Genomic DNA, 21,447 nt, shown 5'->3' with positions numbered 1-21,447 from the left:
TGCATTTGGCTAGCCAATCATACTTGACCAAAATTATCCCCCAAAAGCTAGAACAAACATTTGTCCTTTCCACAAGTTCTTAAATTTCTCAGTCTTGGTCGCCAGCCTGATCCTTAAAGGTAATACATTCATTTGAAATGATATGGAAAATGTCAACATTTTCCCTAAGTCATTTCATGTTGGTTTTTGCCTGAGAATAGGAAAACCCTATACTGGGCCTTTCATGCACACTAGTTTTGATTTTATCCCAAATGAACAAAAAACAACAAAATGAAAATTCCAATAAACAAAATGGGAAACTAAACAAAATAAAATTATTTTGGCTGTGTATCTTTAATAGATAATCCCTGCTTTATGAAGCTTACATTCTATTAAGACAGACAGGCAGATAGAAAGAAAGCCAAGAAACACCAACAAACTCTGGAAAAGGAAGTCTTTAAATAACATAGCATAAAATCAACTTATAGACCACATAACCATGAGGATCTATACGGTTTACAAAAGATTAATCTATATCACAAATGAAATTCTTAAGGAGATTAGTTACCGAAGAATCTAAAAAACAAATAATTCTTTAGATGCCTTCTGAAATCCACTTATGAAACAGATACAGAGAATAGTTGCTTAAAATCTTTATCCCAGACCAGCGGCTTGATATGAAGGCGTACGCTTGTGATATCTTTTAAATTTACAATCCTTTACTGACTGATAGATGAAAAGAGCATGAGCTTTACGAGAGCTTTTTAGCTTGGAGACTATGAATACATCCAACAGATATGAAGGAGCCTGACCTGTTATAATTCTGTAATAGATACAACCAAACTTGAAGATAACATGGGCAGCCAATGCAATTCACGATAAAAAGGGGATATGTGATCATGCTTTCTCAGACCATAAATTAATCTCACCACTGTGTTCTGTATGAGTCGCAGTCTGGAAATATTCTTCTTTACCCTCGCTAAATAAACAATATTGCAATAGTCTAGGTGTCCTAATACCAATGATTGCACCAGTGACTTAATAATAATAATTTATTTCTTATATACCGCTATACCGTGAAGTTCAAAGTGGAGATATCAAAATGCAGAGATATCAAAATAAGCTCTGAGAGTCCACAGTTTCCATAAAGTATGGAAAGCCTTGCGAACTACCATATCAACTTGTTTCTGCATAGTTAGATTCTGATCTAAAATAACTCCCAATATTTTAACCGAAGAACAAACTGGATATTGCATAGTCCTGATAGTAATAGAATCCTCATATGAATTCTGATGGGGCGAGGCAAAAAAGAATTTAGTTTTTTCTGAATTCAATTTTAGTCTGAATTCCAACATCCAATCCTCAATTAGTTCAAATACTTCAGTAATAGTTTGAGTAATATTGGAGAGTAAAGAGGGATGTGGAATAATAATTGTGATGTCGTCAGCATAACTAAATCAGAAATAATGAGAGTCCATCTGAGAAAGCAATCCATAAGGACAATTGGGAAAATTGGCCTTAGGTTTTTCTGGATATCTGCTCTGGAAAATATCACCATTTCCCTTGGGGTTTAATTTTGAGATATTTGCTCTGGTTTATATCGGTGCTTTCCTGGAGTTTATTCTGGATATATTGTTTTATTTTTGAAGACATTGAACCTCCAAAGATTCAGTGCCCTCCCTCCCGAGAAAAGGTGGCTGAGCCTAATAAGCTAACGGCGCTGGTGAACTGGAACCTACCACAAGCAAAAGATTCTGCTGATGGCATCATCACAAGGTGAGAGTCAAATGACTTTCAGGAATGTTTTGTACGTCAATCATTGAGACAACATCTAGAATGCTGTGTCCAATTCTGCAGCTTTTAGCTTTGACAGGAGATAAAGAGAGTAGTGGTAGAGGGTCCAGAAAATGGCTACCAAAATGGTACATACCTACATTGAAAGCTATATGAGATGAGGTGTAAAGACCTAAAACTTTATGGCTTAGACTCAGAGGAAACAGGGAATTTAAGATAGACATATTCAAATGTTTGAAAGATACTCAAATAAGTAATTGGATCTATGTCAAATCCAATGCCAAGAAAATGTTTTAAAATGTATGAAAGCATGGCTTTATTAGGTGTATTTCCAGGAAAGGACTTGCAGGAATTAAATCCTTTAGGTATACTGGTTTTGTTGCTTTTTTAAATGAAGGGTTAGATAATTTGCTTTGGGCTGGTTTGGTGGCAAAAAAATCAAACAGTGTAAGGTAAGTAAATTCACAAGAAAAACTTTTTTCACAGGAAAGAATGTACTTTAGGTCACTGTGTCAGGCTCCAAGAGGAACGGAGGTGCTGGAGAGAAAAGCAATAATGGAATTCAAGAAAGCAAGCATGGGATAAGTAGAGAGTTAAATCCAGTTGTGGAGATGTGATGAGAAAGAGAGCAACTGGCATCAATGGTACTGAAGCAGAAATTAAACAGGAGAGACTAGATAGGGCTTATGACCCAAGATATTATTCCTCAGGAAAGAGAAGAGAGGAAAAAAAGGGACAACGTGCCATTTCCATTCTTACTTTTTATTATTTGGTGGTGTATATTTATTTGTTTGTTCTCCAGAGTGAAACTGCGAGGTCCAGAACCTGGTTCAGAACTCCCAGAGGGGGAACAGATTATCCGCTACACTGCTTATGATCGAGCCTACAACAAAGCCAGCTGCAAGTTCACTGTCAAGGTACAAGGTAGGGACCATTAGGACCAGAGAAGCTAGGATTCAGATCCCACTAATGTTCCTTGTGACCTTGAACCAGTCATAGACTTAGTCTGCAAACCCTCTGGGGACATGGAAATATGTGCTGTACCTGAATGTAATTACCTTGAACAAATACTGAAGAAGCATGAGTGAACAACAATAAATGAATGAAAACATGCGCTTTTGGGAGCTCCTGTCATATTGACAGTTCTTTCGAGTGTTGAAGCACAACCACCTTAACTTTATTTCACTCAAGTTATGCAAAAATCTCAGTGGGTTCCTTGAAACAGATGATGTTTTTTTTTGCTTCAAATATATTTGTGTAGTTTTAGAGAGCGCACAAATCTAAATAAGCATAAAATAACCTTTAAGTTATCACAATTGCACACAGCTCTGAGCAATTGTTGTATGGCAAAGTGAACTATATGAGAATACTTTACTATTCAGAGTACACATCACAGAGATCTTTTTTTTTTCAAAAAAGTATAGTGTTTTCTTTCAGATCTCAATTTTCTTAAAAAAAAACAAACCCCACATATTTCCTTGGCCTTTATTAAAAGGTGACTTGTGGTCATTATCACCAGATCAACTAGTTCTTGTTTTCTGTCTGTACTATGAGCACCACCATTACAACCTCTCCCTCCTTTGTCCTTTTCTTTAGGAAGGGTGAGCTTTTCTGCAAACTGTAGCTTTATTCTGTCACACTGCCCTTTCTATGTAATGATGGCTCCATACTGCAGCAAATTATAAAGGGATCAATATTCCAAGAGGTTTAACAAGGCAGGAGAGGCTCCTGCTCAGTTCAATCCTACTGAGCTGACTGGCTGCTGATATTCTGCGGCATTTAACCGGGAAGTGCTGCTGAATATTGGCTTTAACTGGCCATTCTCTAACCAGCTAGGTTAGGGGTGGTCTGGGGCCAGTGGCATAGCGAGGGAAGGAGGTGCTGGTGTCACCACGCTGCACCCCCACATGTTCCCTCCCTGCATACCTCTTCAAATCTTCACTGACAGTGAGCTTCTGCTCTCTCTCCGATGTCATTTCCTGTTCCCATGACCAGGAAGTGATGTCAGAAGGAAAGCTGAGGTCAGCTCAGCAGCACAAATAGCAGGTAAAATATGCTTCTGGCAAAGATTTGAAGAAGTGGGTGGGCAGAGAGGAGGAGAGGGTCCGGTGCTTCTGCCAAGACAATGCTTGTGGCAGTCCGCCCCTCCTGTCCCCTCTTGCTATGCCACTGCCTTTCTTCCACAGCTTTGTAAAATACCCTCTTTGTATGCAGATAAATTTAGGACAGCAAAAAGGTTATCCTAATTTTATCCCTTGAGTTAACCAGCCACCGGTTTTTGGTTCATTTCCGGGTTTTTGCATTAATACTGATATTCGGTTTTAGAGGCTGGAGGTGCCTCAGCATTGAATATCTGGGGTTAATTCACCTCACAGCTATGAGTGGTTTACCAACTAACTAACTAACTTTAGCTAGATTGTGAGCCTTCAGGATAGATAGGATAGTTTTTCTCAAGTACCTAATTTCATTTTAGTTTGATACATTGTAAACCGCATAGGCCAATAAAATGCAAGAGCGGTATATGAAATCTTAAATAAACATAAACATAACCGTTGCAGGCCCAAAGATTATATGCAGTGCCCTAGTCTACCTATTCTCAGCACTTCCAGATCTTCTCTTCTCCCTGCTGGATACTATGTAGGGGGCAAGATAAAGATGTCTTAATGACATATGCTTTCAACTGGTTGAATTCTGAAGGGCAATAATAAAAGCCTTATCCATAGATAAAAATGCTGTTTTATCTATGCAAATGCACTGATTATTGCCAGCTTTCTGTGCATACACAGATACATGCCCTGCCCCAACAATGAGCATATTGAGGCATTTCCTGGAGAATGAACAATTAAATCTCACATGCAGTTCTGATTTGCATGTGTATTTTTGTGCCAAAAACCAGACACAGTTCTCTGTGTGTATAATTGTTCCATTGGCTAGAACCAAAACATAACTCCCAGGATATTTTGCTTACAAATGCAGACTCTAAAGATAAAAGCACCTGTGGAATTTGCACTGGCTTACTATTATATAATCCCTAAACAGAAAAGTTGTTGATCCTTAAATATAATGGGATTGATGGACCTTTGGTCTGTCCCAGTATGGCAATCCTTATGTTCTTATTAGGGGGCATGTGATGAAGCTACTAAGTAGTAGATTTAAAACAAACTGGAGAAAATATTTCTTCACACAGTGTGTAATTAAACTCTGAAATTCGTTGCCAGAGAATGTGGTGAAATCAGTTAGCATATCAGGGTTTAAAAAAGGTTTGGATAATTTCCTAAAAGAGAAGTCTGTAGGCCATTATTGAGATGGATTGGGGAAATCCACTGCTTATTCCTAGGATAATCTGCATAAAATCTGTTTTACTATTTGGGATATAGCTAGGTACTTGGGACCTGGGTTGGCCACTGTTGGAAACCGAATTGAGCTCCTGTTTTTAGGAGATTATTTAGTATATCTAAGAATTAGCTTAGATTAGATACGGAGCTTGATGGATCTTTGGTCTGTCCCAGTACGGCAATTCTTATTCTCTTTGTTCCTCTACATACCTATGAAACCAGCATTCCTTCCCTCCCACTATGTAGAGTTCCATGATAATTTCACCCCTCATTTTAACAATCAGAATTTATTTGACATGGAAACAAGTGTATTATCCTGTGGTGCTTACCTAGAAACCTGAACACTGAAGAGTTGTGAATTGCTTTAGGTTACCCTGTGGAAGCTGGAAAGGGTAACAGAACCATGGCCAGCGTCTGCTTACAATACACTTACCATACGCTTTGTCCTCTTTTCACAGTGAGAAGATGCCCTGTTCTGAAACCACCCCTCCATGGTTACATCACTTGCACTTCGGCAGGCAATAACTATGGTGCCACCTGCAATTATTTCTGTGATGGAGGCTATGATCGCCAAGGACTCCCCTCCCGGGTGTGTCTCTTCAGCCAAGTATGGGCAGGTTCCCAGCCCATCTGTGTGCGTAAGTGCCAGATTCTTATCCCCTCTTCCAGAATACAGAGGATTAATGCATGTCTTCTTGCAGGATGTCAAAGAGCTAGATTTATTAGTTCACACTAATGCTGTTAGTGCATGTTATTAGCAAACAGATCTTATTGAATAAAATGGGACTTGCAGTAAATAACATTTGTGTGCATTGAAGTGGTAGTACCTTTTACGAAATCTAGAACATAAGAACCTAAGCAGTACCTCTGCTGGGTCAGACCAGAGGTCCATCATGCCCTGCAGTCCATTCATGCGGTGGCCCATACAGGTCCAGGACCTGTATAGTAATCCTCTATCCCCTTTTCCTTCAGTAAATCATCTAATCCCTTCTTGAACCCCAATACCGTACTCTGTCCTATCACACCCTCTGGAAGCGCATTCCAAGTGTGCACCACACTTTGGGTGAAGAAGAACTTCCTAGCATTGGTTCTGAATCTGTCCCTTCTTAATTTTTCCGAATGCCCTCTTGTTCTTGTAGTTTTCGAAAGTTTGAAGAATCTGTCCTTCTCCACTTTTTCTATGCCCTTCATGATCTTGTAAGTCTCTATCATGTCCCCTTTAAGCCTCTGCTATTCCAGGGAAAAGAGCCCCAGTTTCTCTAATCTTTCAGCATATGAAAGGTTTTCCAAACCATTTATCAATTGCGTCGCTCTTTTCTGAACCCTCTCGAGTAACGCCATATCCTTCTTAAGGTACGGTGACCAATATTGGACACAGTACTCCAGGTGCGGGCGCACTATCACCCGATACAACGGCAGGATAACTTCTTTCTTTCTGGTTGTAATACCTTTCTTGATAATACCTAGCATTCTATTCGCCTTCTTAGAGGCCGCTGTGCACTGTGCCGACGGCTTCATTGTCTTGTCCACTAGTACCCTCAAGTCCTTTTCTAGGGTACTTTCACCCATTAGCAGCCCTCCCATCGTATAACTGTACTTCGGGTTTCTGTTTCCTACATGCAAGACTTTACATTTCTCTACATTAAACTTCATCTGCCATCTCGTCACCCACTCTTCTAGTTTGTTCAGGTCCCTTTGTAAATCCTCACAGTCCCCTTTAGTCCCAACTCCACTAAATAGTTTGGTGTCGTCTGCAAATTTTATTACTTCGCACTTCATCCCTGTTTCTAGATCATTTATATACATTGAACAGCAGCGGTCTGAGTACTGACCCCTGCAGAACACCACTCATGACCCTCCTCCAGTCAGAGAAGTGGCCCTTCACTCCTACCTTTTGCTTCCTATCCGCCAACCAATTTTTGATCCATCTATGTTCTTCAGTTTCCGTAGTAGGCGTTCATGGGGGTACCTTGTCAAAGGCTTTTTGGAAATCTAAGTATACGATGTCTATGGGGTCCCCTTTGTCCATTTGTTTGTTAATTCCTTCAAAGAAGTGTAATAAGTTCGTTAGGCACGATCTTCCCTTGCAGAAGTCATGTTGGCTTGTTTTCATCAGTTTATTCCTTTCTAGATGCTCATCGATGCTGTCTTTTATCAGCGCTTCCGCCATCTTCCCCAGAACTGAAGTCATGAGATACACTATGGAATCACCAGCATTTGTATAGTGAATACAATACCAAAGATAATCCACTCATCTCTGTAGGTGATAACCACACATATTTTTTTTACAAAACACTTAAATAAAATAACAACTTTATTTATTTGAACAAGTTTTAGATATCAACTCCATGTTAATGAAAATAATTAAAGCAGTTCATAATTGAAATAAAAATTGTTCATTAATTAGAAACCAGTGAAGATGATGTAACGATGGATGGACTTCAAAAAATATAGATCATACCAAAACCCCCTATATCGTCTCCCTTCAAAAAAAGGCGATGACCTGCTTTAGTGCAATACGATCAGTTCCCAAACTTTGACACCTCTCGAATAATAAAATACATTCTACTAAAATAATACAGATACATTCAGTGATAAAGGCAAAACTCTTGTACCTTTATCCAGATGAAATAGATTTGATCCAACATTGCCATTAATAAAGTCTCTGTACCAATCCCAATTCAAAATTCTGCCTGTACATCATCCAATGACTTGTTATCCTCTAAAAATCCCTGCAATTGGCTAATGACACATTTTTCTATCAATTTAGCCAACATGGGGGAGATTTGAGATTGGTTTAAAATTTGTTCAACTTTTTCTGTCTGGTCCTTCTTTCTTCAAGGTGGAAGTTACTATCACTTCTTTCAAACACATAGGGCTAGATTCACTAAGCAAACCAATTGTGTATCGATCGGTTCGCGACCCCTTTGCGACCCGATTTTCCTCCGGCCCGATTCACTAACATCTGTCCTGATCATCCTCCGATCCAATCTGATCCAGGCATGCAAATGAGGGGGAGCGGCATTAAAATGTAGGCAGGCAGCGATTCACAAAACAAATCTTATTGTTTATTTTCCTTGTAGCAAATGGAGGTTGCTGCTGGATTGCCTTTACAGTTGTGGTGCCAGAATCCCTAGTTTCCGTGCAGGCTAGAGCTGAAATAGGATATATTTGTTTATGATGTTGTGAAAGCAGGAAAAGTGATTTTGCATAGGACTACATTTCTGTGTGCTGACTGCTGTCTGGAGGTAACAGGACGCTAGAGCAACACTGATCCCAGCGTGCACTGCAGAATGCATTACTAGGGCAGATCTCAGTTTACCAGGATCATCTGCTCAAGGGACACTTTAGCCCACTGCTGAATTATGTACGGTAATTTAAATTCTATTCTACTGCAGTATGACTAGGCCCCAGTTCTTACATGTGAAATCATCATTGTGAATACCAAAATTGTGACTGAATTAATATCTCATGCCAGAGCTTGAATCACTGAGGCACAGTAGGTGTGTATGAACATTGAACACTTGGAGACCCTTTCCTCATTTGCTCTTGACTTCAGTGCTCTCTGCTTTTCCCTTTTCTCTCCATTCCCTAGCCATGAAGATAAATGTTGGCGTGAACTCAGCTGAGGCATTTATGGATCAGTTCTTTGAGAAACGCCGACTTCTCTTGGTTTCCGCGCCTGAATCCTCAGACCGCTTCTATAAACTACAAAACACAATTTTGCAGGTGAGTGCAGCTACTGACACCTCAGAAAATATCCCAAAGATTAGGGTATCTCCTGATTCCCAAAAGTGCTAGACATGGGCCTAGATTCACTAAACTCACCTTTCTGATCCGATCCGTGGGTGATCCGTGTCCGAGTCTTGCCGGGCGATCGATTCACTAAAGAGTCCCTATGTAAATGATCTGTTCAGACACACGCCCACAAGCGATCCAGACGCATGCGTAGACCATCCTCTCTGCCTGGAAATGCGATTCGCGCTTGCACTTGCTCTCCGCACAAGCTTGAGGTCAAAACAGGAGGGGGGGGGATGGCTGCACTCGCTCGCCCCATGAAAATCATAACAGAACACACTTTGCAGCCAGACTGGAATAACTAGCAGAACACGGCGTAGTGCAGCCCCGTTTTAAACCCACGGGTTATAAACAGAGCAGAGAACAGGGTGCCTTTTGCACAAGGGAGATATTTTTTATTTTGATGGTTTGAGGGCTGCAGGGCTGGGATTTCAGGTCAGCAGAGAGCAGGACAGTCGGAGAGGACGTGAGTGACTGGTCCTCAGCAGTCACTTCTTTTTGGATCGGCCAGCCCAATCGGTGTTCCTTCGTTGGTTTATTGAATCGCTTCCTTTCCTACTTTGCATGCCATTTCCCCTCATTTGCATGTGCGGATCCGATCAGCCAGAAGGTTAGTGAATCGGGTCGGGATCAGAGAAGACTCGCAAACTATTCGGAGAAGTCTCTCAAAGCTTAGTGAATCTAGTCCATGGAGCTCTGTCTGCAGGTGATAACATCTCCTGACTTCCCAGAGTGTGCCTGGAAACCATAGAGCTCCATCCTGCTATGTTGATGTTATCCTTATTTCACCACATACAAAGAGCAGAACCTAAATTTGTTTTCTGTAGGCTACCAGATCTATAAAGCAATGTTACTTACCGTAACAGTTGTTATCCAGGGACAGCAGGCAGCTATTCTCACTAGTGGGTGATGTCATCAGACAGAGCCCCGGTACGGACGTCTCACAAGCACGTGTTGCTTGTAGAAACTTAAAGTTTCTAGATGCCCGCACCGCGCATGCGCCGGTGCCTTCCTACCCGGAGATCCGGGCGTGTCTCCTCAGTTCAGGTAGCTAGCCTGAGAAGCCAACCCAGGGGAGGTGGGTGGGACGTGAGAATAGCTGCCTGCTGTCCCTGGATAACAACTGTTACGGTAAGTAACATTGCTTTATCCCAGGACAAGCAGGCAGGTATTCTCACTAGTGGGTGACCTCCAAGCTAACCTCAGTGGGATGGAGGGGGAGTTGGCGACTTAAGAGAATAAATTTTTCAATACTGGTTGGCCAAACTGTCCATCCCGTCTGGAGAGGGTATCCAGACAATAATGTGAGGTGAATGTGTGAACCGAGGACCAGGTGGCAGCCTTGCAAATTTCCTCGATTGGTGTTGATCTGAGGAATGCTACTGAGGCTGCCATTGCTCTGACCTTATGGGCTGTGACCTTACAAGGAAGTGATAATCCAGCCTGGGCATAGCAGAAAGAGATACAAGCCGCCATCCAATTAGAGATGGTGCGCTTTGATACGGGTCTTCCCAACTTGTTAGGATCGAAGGAGACAAAAAGTTGAGGAGTGGTTCTGTGTGGCTTGGTGCGATCCAGGTAGAAAGCCAAGGCACGTTTGCAGTCTAGAGTGTGAAGGGCCGATTCTCCGTGGTGAGAATGAGGCTTAGGGAAGAATACTGGAAGTACAATGGATTGGTTGAGATGAAATTCGGAGACCACCTTAGGCAGGAATTTCGGGTGAGTGCGGAGGACCACCTTGTCATGGAATACTGTGAATGGTGGGTCCGCCATCAATGCCTGGAGTTCGCTGACTCTGCGAGCGGACGTAAGGGCTACAAGGAAAAGCACTTTCCAGGTGAGATACTTCAGAGGGGCCCTGTTGAGTGGTTCAAACGGGGGCTTCATGAGGTGGGAAAGGACTACATTGAGGTCCCAAACTACTGGGGGTGGTTTGAGAGGAGGGTTAACATGGAAGAGTCCTTTCATAAATCTGGCGACCACCGGATGGGCCGAGAGGGGTTTCCCTTGTAGAGGCTGGTGGAACGCCGCAATAGCGCTCAGGTGGACTCGTATGGATGTGGACTTGAGCCCAGATTGAGATAGGTGTAGGAGATAGTCCAGCACGGAGGATAAGGAAGCTCGCTGAGGTTCCTTTGACTTAGAAACGCACCATGAGGAGAATCTGGTCCATTTCTGGGAGTAGCATTGTCGAGTGGCGGGCTTCCTGGAAGCTTCCAAGACCTCCCTCACTTCTTGTGAGAATTGGTGAGGGGTTACGTTGAGAGGAACCAAGCTGTCAGGTGGAGAGACTGCAGGTTGGGATGAAGTAGTGATCCTTGATGTTGAGTAAGTAGTGAAGGAAACACTGGAAGTGGTACTGGTTCCCTGCTGCTGAGTTGAAGTAGGAGGGAGAACCAAGGTTGTCTGGGCCACCGAGGAGCTATTAGAATCATGGTGGCCCGTTCGAGTTTCAGCTTGACCAGAGTCTTCTGGATCAGCGGGAATGGTGGGAACGCATATAGAAATCGTTTCCCCCAGTTCAGTAGAAAAGCATCTGCCTCGAGGCGATGAGGAGTGTAGATCCTGGAGCAAAACTGAGGCAGTTTGGCGTTGTGGGGAGCCGCAAAGAGGTCTATCTGAGGCGTCCCCCATTGCGTGAAGATTTGGTGAAGGGGGTTGGAATGGAGAGTCCATTCGTGCGGTTGTAGCAGACGGCTTAGTTTGTCTGCTAAGACGTTGTTCTCCCCCTGGATGTATACTGCTCTGAGTAGGGCGTTGTGGCGCACCGCCCAGTCCCAGACTCGTAGAGCTTCCTGGCAAAGGAGGGCCGAGCCCGTGCCTCCTTGCTTGTTGATATAATACATGGCGGCTTGATTGTCTGTGCGAATGAGGATTACCATGTCGTGGAGTCGGTGTTGGAAAGCTTGGAGCGCATTGAAGATGGCTCTGAGTTCCAATAGATTGATTTGGTGTAGTCTTTCCGCACTGGTCCAGAATCCTTGGGTGCGGAGACCCTCCAGGTGGGCCCCCTATGCGTAATTCGACGAATCGGTTGTGAGAACTTTCTGATGGGGGGGAGAGTGCATCAGCAAACCTCTGGATAGATTCGAAGAGGTCATCCACCAAAGTAGAGACTGCCGAAGAGCAGGTGTGACTACGATGCGTTTGGACAGTGGATCGGATGTCTGATTCCACTGTGATGCCAGGGTCCACTGGGGGATCCTGAGGTGGAGTCTGGCAAAGGGTGTCACGTGTACTGTGGAGGCCATATGGCCCAGGAGCACCATCAGTTGTCTCGCCGGTAGGGTTTGGCGAGTAGCCACCGACTGGCAGAGATGAAGAAGAGACTCCATGCGTTGCCGGGGCAGGAATGCTCGGAGTCGGGTGGTGTCCAGGACCGCTCCGATGAAGGGGAGGGACTGGGTGGGTTGTAGATGAGACTTGGAGAAGTTGATCTCGAAGCCCAAATTCTGGAGGAAGTAGGTTGTAGCCAAGGCCGCCGAAGTGACCTCTGGGGCTGACGGGGCCTTGATGAGCCAGTTGTCGAGGTATGGAAACACCTGTAGACCCCTGTCCCGGAGTGCTGCGGCCACTACCACCAGGCACTTTGTGAAGACTCTGGGGGACGAAGATAGGCCGAATGGTAGCACTCGATACTGTAGGTGCAGATTTCCCACCCGAAATCTGAGGAACTTTCGGGAGGCCGGGTGAATGGGGATATGAGTGTAGGCCTCCTTGAGATCCAGGGAGCATAACCAGTCGTTCTGCTCGAGGAGGGGGTATAGAGAAGCCAAAGTCAACATGCGGAACTTCTCTTTGACCAGGAACTTGTTGAGGGCCCGAAGGTCTAAAATGGGTCGCAGGTCGCCCGTTTTCTTCGGGACGAGGAAGTACCGGGAGTAAAACCCTCGGTTCAATTGGTCTGACGGGACCAGCTCGACAGCCCGAAGCTGAAGTAAGGTTTGGACTTCCTGAAGAAGAAGGGCGGTCTGCGTCGAGCTTGAAGGATACTCTCTTGGAGGATGGTCCGGGGGGACCCGGTGGAATTGAAGAGAGTATCCTTCTCTTATGATGGAGAGGACCCATAGGTCCGTGGTTATGGCCTCCCATCGGTGGTAAAAAAGATGGAGGCGGCCCCCTATGGGAGAGGCCGAGGTTATGCTCCCGGGAGGGGCGTCAAAAGGGCTGGGGAGCCTTAGGTACAGCCGGTGGCTGAAGTTTTTGCTGAGACTTCTGGGGAGGTTGTCTCTTCGCAGGCTGTCTCGCAGCAGGCGTTTGTCTGGGCATGTAACGCCGCTGGTAAATCAGGGGTGGCCTGGAAGGTCGAGACTGTTGAGGTTTGGGTTTGGGCCGTAGGATGGATTGAAAGGATTTTTCATGATCCGACAGCTTCTTGGTAACAGTTTCGATAGACTCATCGAACAGGTCAGCTCCAGCGCATGGTACGTTGGCGAGTCTGTCCTGTAGGTTGGGATCCATATCGATAGTACGGAGCCATGCCAGGCGACGCATGGCTACCGCGCTTGCGGCGGCGCGTGCCGAGAGTTCGAATGCATCGAAGGAGGATTGCATCAGCTGGAGGCGTAATTGGGAGAGGGAGGCTACCACTTCCTCGAACTCGAATCGAGCTTGGTTGTCTATGAACGGAGTGAACTTGCGGAGCACCGGCAAGAAGAACTCCAGATAGGAAGAGAAAAAGAAGTTGTAGTTTAGCACCCGTGACGCCATCATGGAGTTTTGGTAGAATTTTCTACCAAATTTGTCCATCGTTCTCCCCTCTCGGCCCGGCGGTACAGAGGCGTAGACCTGGGAGGGATGAGAGCGTTTAAGGGAGGACTCGACCAGTAGGGATTGGTGGGAGAGTTGAGGGCCCTCGAACCCTTTATGGTGCACGATGCGGTATCGAGCATCGAGTTTGCTGGGGATCGGCGGTATGGAATACGGCGTTTCGAAGCACTGCATGAAGGTCTGGTCCAGTAATTTATGCAAGGGGAGCCGAAGCGACTCCGTTGGAGGGTTAGGTAAATGCATGGTGTCCAGATACTCTTTGGAGTATCTGGAGCCCGTGTCAAGGGTCACATCCAGATCATCCGCCATTTGTCGGAGGAATGATGAGAAGGACAATTGTTCCGCCAGCGTCGGTCTGTGGGACGGGCTGGAGGAGGATGAGGCCTCCAGGTCCGTGGACATCGGGGAGTGACAAGGAGAATCGGGCACCGGTGTCTCCTCGTACTCCGGGCCCCTCGGAGGGGACACCTCTGATGAGGAGTATCCCCTACGTTGCAGTTTTTTCTGCGGTGACACCTCCGAATGGCGTGAGGAGTGCCAGGATGAGTGTCTCGATCGGTGCCCGTCTCGGTGGCGGGACGGGGATCGGGATCGTCTGTGCATCGCATGGTCTCCCGAGGCCCCCAAGTGGATAGGGCTGGAAGCGGTGGATCGTAACTGGGTTTGCGATGCGGGTTCTTGCGATGCTACCCAAGTCTGGTAAGGAGTACGGAAGAACTCTTCCTGACTATGCCCAGGGCTTCGAGTATCGATCGGAGGTCTGGTCCCATGTTGGCGCGGAGGCGTAATGGGTTCTAATGGCGGCATATCGGTAAGCGAGGCTTGCCGCGTGGGCATCGTCGCCCTCCCCCGTTCGTCCTCGTCGGTTGTCGAGGTCGAACGGTGTGGGGGAGGGGGAGGGGGCGGACCGCCCCTTTGGATCGGTACCGGGAGGTCACCCTGTATGGCAGCGATGAGCCCGGGTCCGATGGTCTGCATGAGCTCAACGAATTGAGCTTCCAGCACGGACCGTAGCGAAGTCGATAAGGAGGGATCCGCACCGAAAGGGGGTCCTCCTGCACGGACATCGCGCTCCTTCGAGGCCGAGTGCTTCTGCTTAGTAGCTTTCGGCACTTTGATGACCATTGGTGGCACTGTGGAAGGAAGAGGTACCTGAACCGAGGAGACCGGGGCAGGCACCGACGTCGAGCTCGTGGATGGTGTCGGGGCGAGCGATGCCGGTTTCACCACGCTCGATGCAGGAGGGGTCGATGCCGGTTTTGCCCGAACCGGGGAGGTATCGGATGAAGTGGAGGCTGAGGGATCCTTAGCTGCGTCCATCTTGAACATCGATTCCCACAATAGGCAACGCCGCTTGAATGAGCGTGCCGTAAGGGTAGAGCAAGGCCTGCACGATTTCGGAATGTGGTCAGGGCCCAAACACTGCAAACAGCGCCAGTGAGGGTCCGTGAGTGAAATCGCGCGTTGGCACTTGCTGCACTTTTTAAACCCGGTGATTGGCCGGGACATAGGCCGGAAAATCTCCGCCGCGAGGTCGAAGCCAGTGGGCCTGAGCCACGTGGCCGGCCCGTTCGACCCGCCGGAGGAAATAATCTTCTTTTTTTTTTTTTTTTTTTTTTACCGAAAAGAAAAGAACTGTTAACTGTAATTAAAAGAAAGCGAAAACGCGGACAAGGAAGGCAAATTTAACTGAATTCAGCTAGCGCATGATGAAGTTGAACTTCTCAGCTCCGCGGAAAAGAAAGAACTGAGGAGACACGCCCGGATCTCCGGGTAGGAAGGCACCGGCGCATGCGCGGTGCGGGCATCTAGAAACTTTAAGTTTCTACAAGCAACACGTGCTTGTGAGACGTCCGTACTGGGGCTCTGTCTGATGACATCACCCACTAGTGAGAATACCTGCCTGCTTGTCCTGGGATAATGTTTCTTTACATATGGTAAACAGACTTATTTTCTCATTAAACACAGTCACATAACTAATCTCTATACGGTTTATACTTAGACATTGTATCCAGTTACGAGATTTGGGGGAGTTAACCTGATAAATAATGGTGTTTAAATGTTCTGGGCCAGGTAGTTCTCTGATTAAAAGATATTTGGATATCTTAAGGAGGAGTGAGAGACATGCCATGGAAATGACAAACTTTATCCAGATAAGTGGATGGCACTGAATATATCAATGCTATCTCTTTCTGGTTTAGTCAAACTGCACATCCAGTGTCACAGGATAGATATATCTAATTAAATTTAACTAGCAATACCAACTTAACAGAAATCTTGGTATCTTTCACTGTGTAGTAATGTTCTGAAACAGGGATAATATCAGCACACTGATATTATGAGGCCCGGTGAAAGAATTATGAATTATTCCTCATTCCTTCTCCCCTCTTGCCACGTAGGCATTCTAAAGCAAGGGAAAATGTTAGCACCTTGTGACAGAATGCTGAGGCGTTCCCCCCTCCCCTCTTGTCACAAGACCCCTGTCACACATTAACCCTTATCTTATTTAAGCTGTCCTTATTTGGAAAGCACATCAGCTGACAGGCATTGCATTGCATATTGCAGACTCAGGTTCTGTCCACGTGTTAATTAGGTCCTTGCCTACGTGCAGAGTTGGAGGGTGATCACGAGGTAAAGGCTGGGTGATCATGATGTAAAAGCATGTACCTTTGTATCCACCAATGTAAAAGCATGTACCTTTGTACCCACCAATCATTAGATGTGTAAACGAGTGAGTTACTATGATGTCATTAGCTTAGAAGCATAATAAAAGGGACTCGGAGCTAGCCACAGGCATCGCCGCCATCCCGACTCGTATCCTGTGTGTGTGTGTTTGCTGTGTTCCATCCCTACATCATTGCATATTAGCCTGCCTGTTATCTTTAGGGACTGCGATGTGAGGTAGGCGCTGGTGTACACCTAGCAGAAAAATGTTCTCCCTTCAGTCTAACCAAGATGCAGTTTTGCTAATAAGAATTACAGTATAAACAGTAAGAACTTAAGACTAGCCTTACTGGGTCAGACCAATGGTCCATCAAACTCACTAGCTCGCTCTCACTGTGGCCAATCCAGGTCCCTAGTTTACCTGGCCAAAACCCAAGGAGTTGCAATATTCCATGCTACCGATCTAGGGTAAGCAGTGGCTTCCCCCATGTCTTTCTCAATAACAGACTACGGACTTTTCCTCCAGGAACTTGTCCAAACCTTTCTTAAAACCAGCTACACTATGCGCTCTTACCACATCCTCTGGCAACGTGTTCCAGAGCTTAACTATTCTGAGTGAAAAAAAAATTCCTCAAATTGGTTTTAAAAGTATTTCCGTATACCTTCATCGAATGTCCCATAGTCTTTGCAATTTTTGACGGAGCGAAAAATCGATCCACTTGTACCCGTTCTGCTCCATTCAGGATTTTGTAGACTTCAATCATATCCTCAGCCATCTCTTTTCCAAGCTGAAGAGCCCTAACCGTTTTAGTCTTTCCTCATAACAGTATTTACCTGACCTTATGTCTGGGTGATTCCTGTGAGGTGATCACTGATGTGAATTGTGATCTACCTTTTGTTCTGCATCTTTTTATTCAATGGGCTCTGGCCCATGAAGATACCTGTTAGCAAGATACATATCATTCATGACACTTGCAAAAAGGATAAGGTTTTGTATGCAGGCTTGTTTATCAAACTGGACATTGTTACACCCTTTGGCACTATCACTAGAAACTACATGGCAAATAGTTTGTGTGTGTGCTTCCAAAACATTGCGTAATACTTTGAGGTTCCAACTTCCTTTTAAACAACCAATCCATAGTCTAATCCAAAGGAACTGAGGAAAGTGTTTAGTAGCTTTCATCGTGTCACTCAAGATTTTTTATAGCACTGTGGATTGAAGCCTTTGGGGTGCCCCAATTACCTGATAAAGTTCAGTTTCTTCATGAAAGGTTGACACCATCTGTCTTTCTCTACAGCAAGCCACTTGTGGCCTAGACTTGCGTCATGTAACTGTGATAGAGCTAGTGGGACAGCCCCCACGTGAGGTGGGACGAATCCGAGAGCTCCAGCTGTCAGATGAGATTGTCGAGGCACTCAGGTACAAGGGCTGGGAAGAGGTGCAAGTGAAGGTTTCTGATGCCTGTGTCTGCTTGATATCTGATAGCAAATAAGTCCACAGTAACTATTAATGAGGAATAAGTGTGTAGAACTTGGGAACAAGTCTGTTGTACACATCACAGGACTAAGAACCCAGGAGACTGAATTCTTATTCTGTACATTAAGAAACTGGTGCCTGAATCCTCCAGGGCTGAGACTCTGAATCATAATTCTTTACTTTAAGTCACAAGTAGGGGCATAGCTACCACTGAGAGAGAGCCCTGCTTTTCTCTATCATGTCCTGCCCAAAGTTTTTATCATAGGATATGGAGCATAGGAGAGTAAAGGCTCTAATGGGGTCAGCTGCAGGCAGTTTGTTTACATCATTGCCTCTGTCAGCCCTCTGCTGCAACTTTGGAGTACCGGGGGGGGGGGGGGGGGGGTAAACAAAGAGAAATGTTGGACCATGGGGGGAGAGAGTGGAGGAGAGATGCTAGCACTGGGGGGAGGGGGAGGCACTGAGAGAAGAGAGAGAGAGACCCTAGACTAAAACTGAATGGGAAAGAGGAAGAGAGAGATGCAAGAATGCAGGGGAAAGGGGTGAGAGGGAGAGATCCTGGATCCTGGCCCAGTGATGAGGTGGGAAGAAAGACAGAGAAATGCAGGTGCCAGAGTAAGGGGTCACAAGGGGGGAAGGAGGGAGTAATGCTGTTCTGGGGGAGATGGGGTTGAAGGAAAGGGAGAAATGAGAAGCTGGCCATGGAGAAAGACATAGAGATGTTGGGCATGAAGGACAGGGACACAGGAGGAGAATAGGGACAGAGAAATAGAAGAGAGTTGCTGGATAAGAGACAGAGAGAGAAAAGAAATGTCAGAAAGGCAGAAAAGAGACACTGGGACCAAAGCAATGCTTAGACAATAAAGGTAGTTTATGTATTTATTGTAATATGCCAGCTTTTGGAAATGTACACCTCTGATATCTTGTATATTAATTTCTATTATGATGTGAGGTTTTCTATAAAGATCTAGAATGTATTTGCTTTTTGCAGGGTTTGTTTTATGAAGCTCTTAAGGAGTTTCCCCTTTTCTCCCTACCCCCTTCCCCAGAGAAAGCTGTTGTTATAGGGGCCCATCTTAATTTTCCACCCAGGACCCTTTCAATCCTAGCTAAGCCATTGGGTCATAGGTCATGGATCTTCCAGAGTCTTATTTTTGTTAACTTGGAGCCCACACAATATTTTATCAAAATTGAACTGTCATGAGAATTTGTGTGTTCGGAAAAAGGGTTACTGGTATATCAATGAGACAAATCAGTATTGTGGAAAACTTAAATGTATGTTGTCATTAAGCATCAGTTCCCTTCCTTACAGAGTACTTAATAATTGTATGTAAAATTTTATGCTCATTAGAAAAGATAATTAAAATAGCTTCATCATACAATGTCAGGGTTTATTTATTGATCCACAAGTACGACAGGAAATTTTCTTTTAAAACTGAGCTAAATCTGTTTCTCCTTCACAGGCAGGCTCTCCATCTCTCTCGCTCCTACTTTAGTGTCGTGCTGGTTGACAAGTATGGGATGGACCGAGAACGATACCGAGAGCCAGTGAGCTCAGATGAACTCTTTACCTTTATAGATAATTATCTGCTGAGCCAGCAAGAGGCAGCCTTGAGGGCTAGGAGCACAGACCCCTGCGAATGATCTTGCAGACTTTAGGACATCAGTCTGTCACTCCAATCTGAGTTCAAAGATCAAAAGTCATCAGTTGCAGTACATACTGACCTCTGTCTATCACATTTTCTTCCTTTGAGTTGTAGTTTCTCCACTATAATCCCTCAAATCTGATCAATAATTGAAAAATATATTCTCTCTCTCTTTTTGCACAGTTCCCTACGTTTACACAAAGCTGTGCAATTGTACTGAGAGAACAGCAGCCACAAAACACAAAAGCTGAAAGATCAAACAATGCATGCATCCAGACAGGGCAGGCTTAAAGTCAACTGATGTCCTACACATAGCCCAACAATGGTACCCCTCGGCCCTCCCACTGCTTAATTGATAAGACATTAAGGGCCAGATTCAATAACCTGCCCAATTCGGGCAGGTCCAATGAATTTCCAACAAATTTCCAACAGATGGGGCGATCGGAGGAATGCCCCCATCTGCAGGCAAGGATCGCTATTAAGCGATCCCCACGCATGTACAGACCATCTGTGCATGCGCTAGACCTCCAGGTCTGGCTTAGATTTTTTTTTTTTCTTTTTCAACGTTAGAAGCCCATAGTTTTAACCCACTTAAAAGCCCACGGGTTAAAACCACAGGCTTACACTGCGGTGAGGGTGGAAGTCAGAGCAGGCAGGCAGTTTTCAGGGCAGGCTGTTCTTCGGGGCAGTGGGAGAGTCCGGGAGAGTGGGGGCTGCAGGAGGTTTTTGGGGTCATGACTTTTTTTTATTGTTTGCTTTTTTCATCGGGGTGGCAGGCAGGAGAAGAGCATGGGGCAGAGCAGGCAGAAGAGCATCGGGGCAGCAGGTAGGAGATGAGAGCAGGGCCGGAGAGTCGGAAAGATGTTTTTGACTGGCCCCCAGCGGTCGCTTCTTCAGGTGATTGGCCAGCCAAGTCGGATCTGAAATTTGGTGTTGTGAATCACGTCCCAGCCTACTTTGCTTGCGTTTCACCTCATTTGCATGCATGGATTTGAAGCGGATCGCAGGAGAGGTAAGTGAATCAGGACGGAGGGAAATTTGATAGTAAAGGGGTCGCAAACCAATCGATACACGATCGGTTTGCTTTGATAATCTAGCCCCAAGACTCAAAAAGTGCTAAGAAATATCATTATTGTAGAAAATATATATATTTATAGTGATTTAGAAAAACACTGAAATTCATGTTGGATAATGCTTATTTTGCTTAATGGGTGATCAGGGCTGCATCCAGAACAGACAGTGATGAGTGATGGATAAAGAGGTAAGAAAACAATGAAATGGAGGCTCTGTACCTAATCTTATTAAACAAAGGGGAAAGGAAATGAGATTATTCTTCATAGGTTGTTTCCTACATGACTGTGAAGTCATTTCTTTGTAATTTGCCTGTGGTCAAAGGAGTTGCAGTGGAAATTGAATCCAGTTGCCCCACCCACTGCTCTAACTATTAGACTACTCCTCAACTTCCAGAGAAAACACTTCCTCTGCCCACTTTGGGTGTAAACTGTTGCTTCTTCAGATTAGCTGTTCTCTACCCTGATCCAGACAGGTCATCTTCCAATAATCCCCACCGAGACTTTCCTCATCAATTTCACTACCAGCTTCAACCTCGTTCTCCTCTCTAAGTCCCACTGGTTCTTTAACCTTTTCCTATAGTAATAAATTTTATGTTACGCTGGTTCCAATTGTAATTATGTTAGCAAAGTTTTGTATTATTCACCGTTATCATTTACGGCTATTGTAAACATAATGTAAATAAGTCATAAGTCTGTAAATTCAAATATTTTGTGTTCCTGGCTCTTTATTAGTCCATACAGACTGTCTATGTCAATTTTGGAATGTCCCGTCATCCGGGACACACGATAGGAAAAGGTTAAGGAACTGCGCCAGAATGTTCCTCTTAAAAGCTTCAACATACCCCTAGGATGAGTGCAAACTCAGAGAATGAATGTGATTAGGAAAGAGTCCTCCAGTGATACCTTCCCTT

At 45.0% G+C, this 21,447-nt stretch overlaps 1 protein-coding gene across 4 annotated transcripts in view; it reads left to right on the top strand.

The window, feature by feature from the left end:
• The window catches only part of SRPX2 (sushi repeat containing protein X-linked 2), a 66,914-nt gene extending 46,775 nt beyond the window's left edge, over positions 1-20,139 (top strand). For all 4 annotated transcript variants that reach the window (XM_033945133.1, XM_033945134.1, XM_033945132.1 and 1 more), the window contains 6 exons: positions 1,629-1,755; positions 2,576-2,697; positions 5,567-5,746; positions 8,704-8,837; positions 17,639-17,760; positions 19,281-20,139. In XM_033945133.1, the coding sequence (XP_033801024.1) occupies positions 1,629-1,755; positions 2,576-2,697; positions 5,567-5,746; positions 8,704-8,837; positions 17,639-17,760; positions 19,281-19,461 (866 nt within the window). In that variant the 3' untranslated portion in view covers positions 19,462-20,139. The remainder of the gene's footprint in view (positions 1-1,628; positions 1,756-2,575; positions 2,698-5,566; positions 5,747-8,703; positions 8,838-17,638; positions 17,761-19,280) is intronic.
• Positions 20,140-21,447: the final 1,308 nt, after the last annotated feature.

Source organism: Geotrypetes seraphini, chromosome 5 (assembly GCF_902459505.1).
Source record: "Geotrypetes seraphini chromosome 5, aGeoSer1.1, whole genome shotgun sequence".
NCBI classification, from domain to species: Eukaryota; Metazoa; Chordata; class Amphibia; order Gymnophiona; family Dermophiidae; genus Geotrypetes; species Geotrypetes seraphini.
Note: the sequence above shows the minus strand (reverse complement) of the source record. Positions and strands in the feature narration are given on the sequence as shown.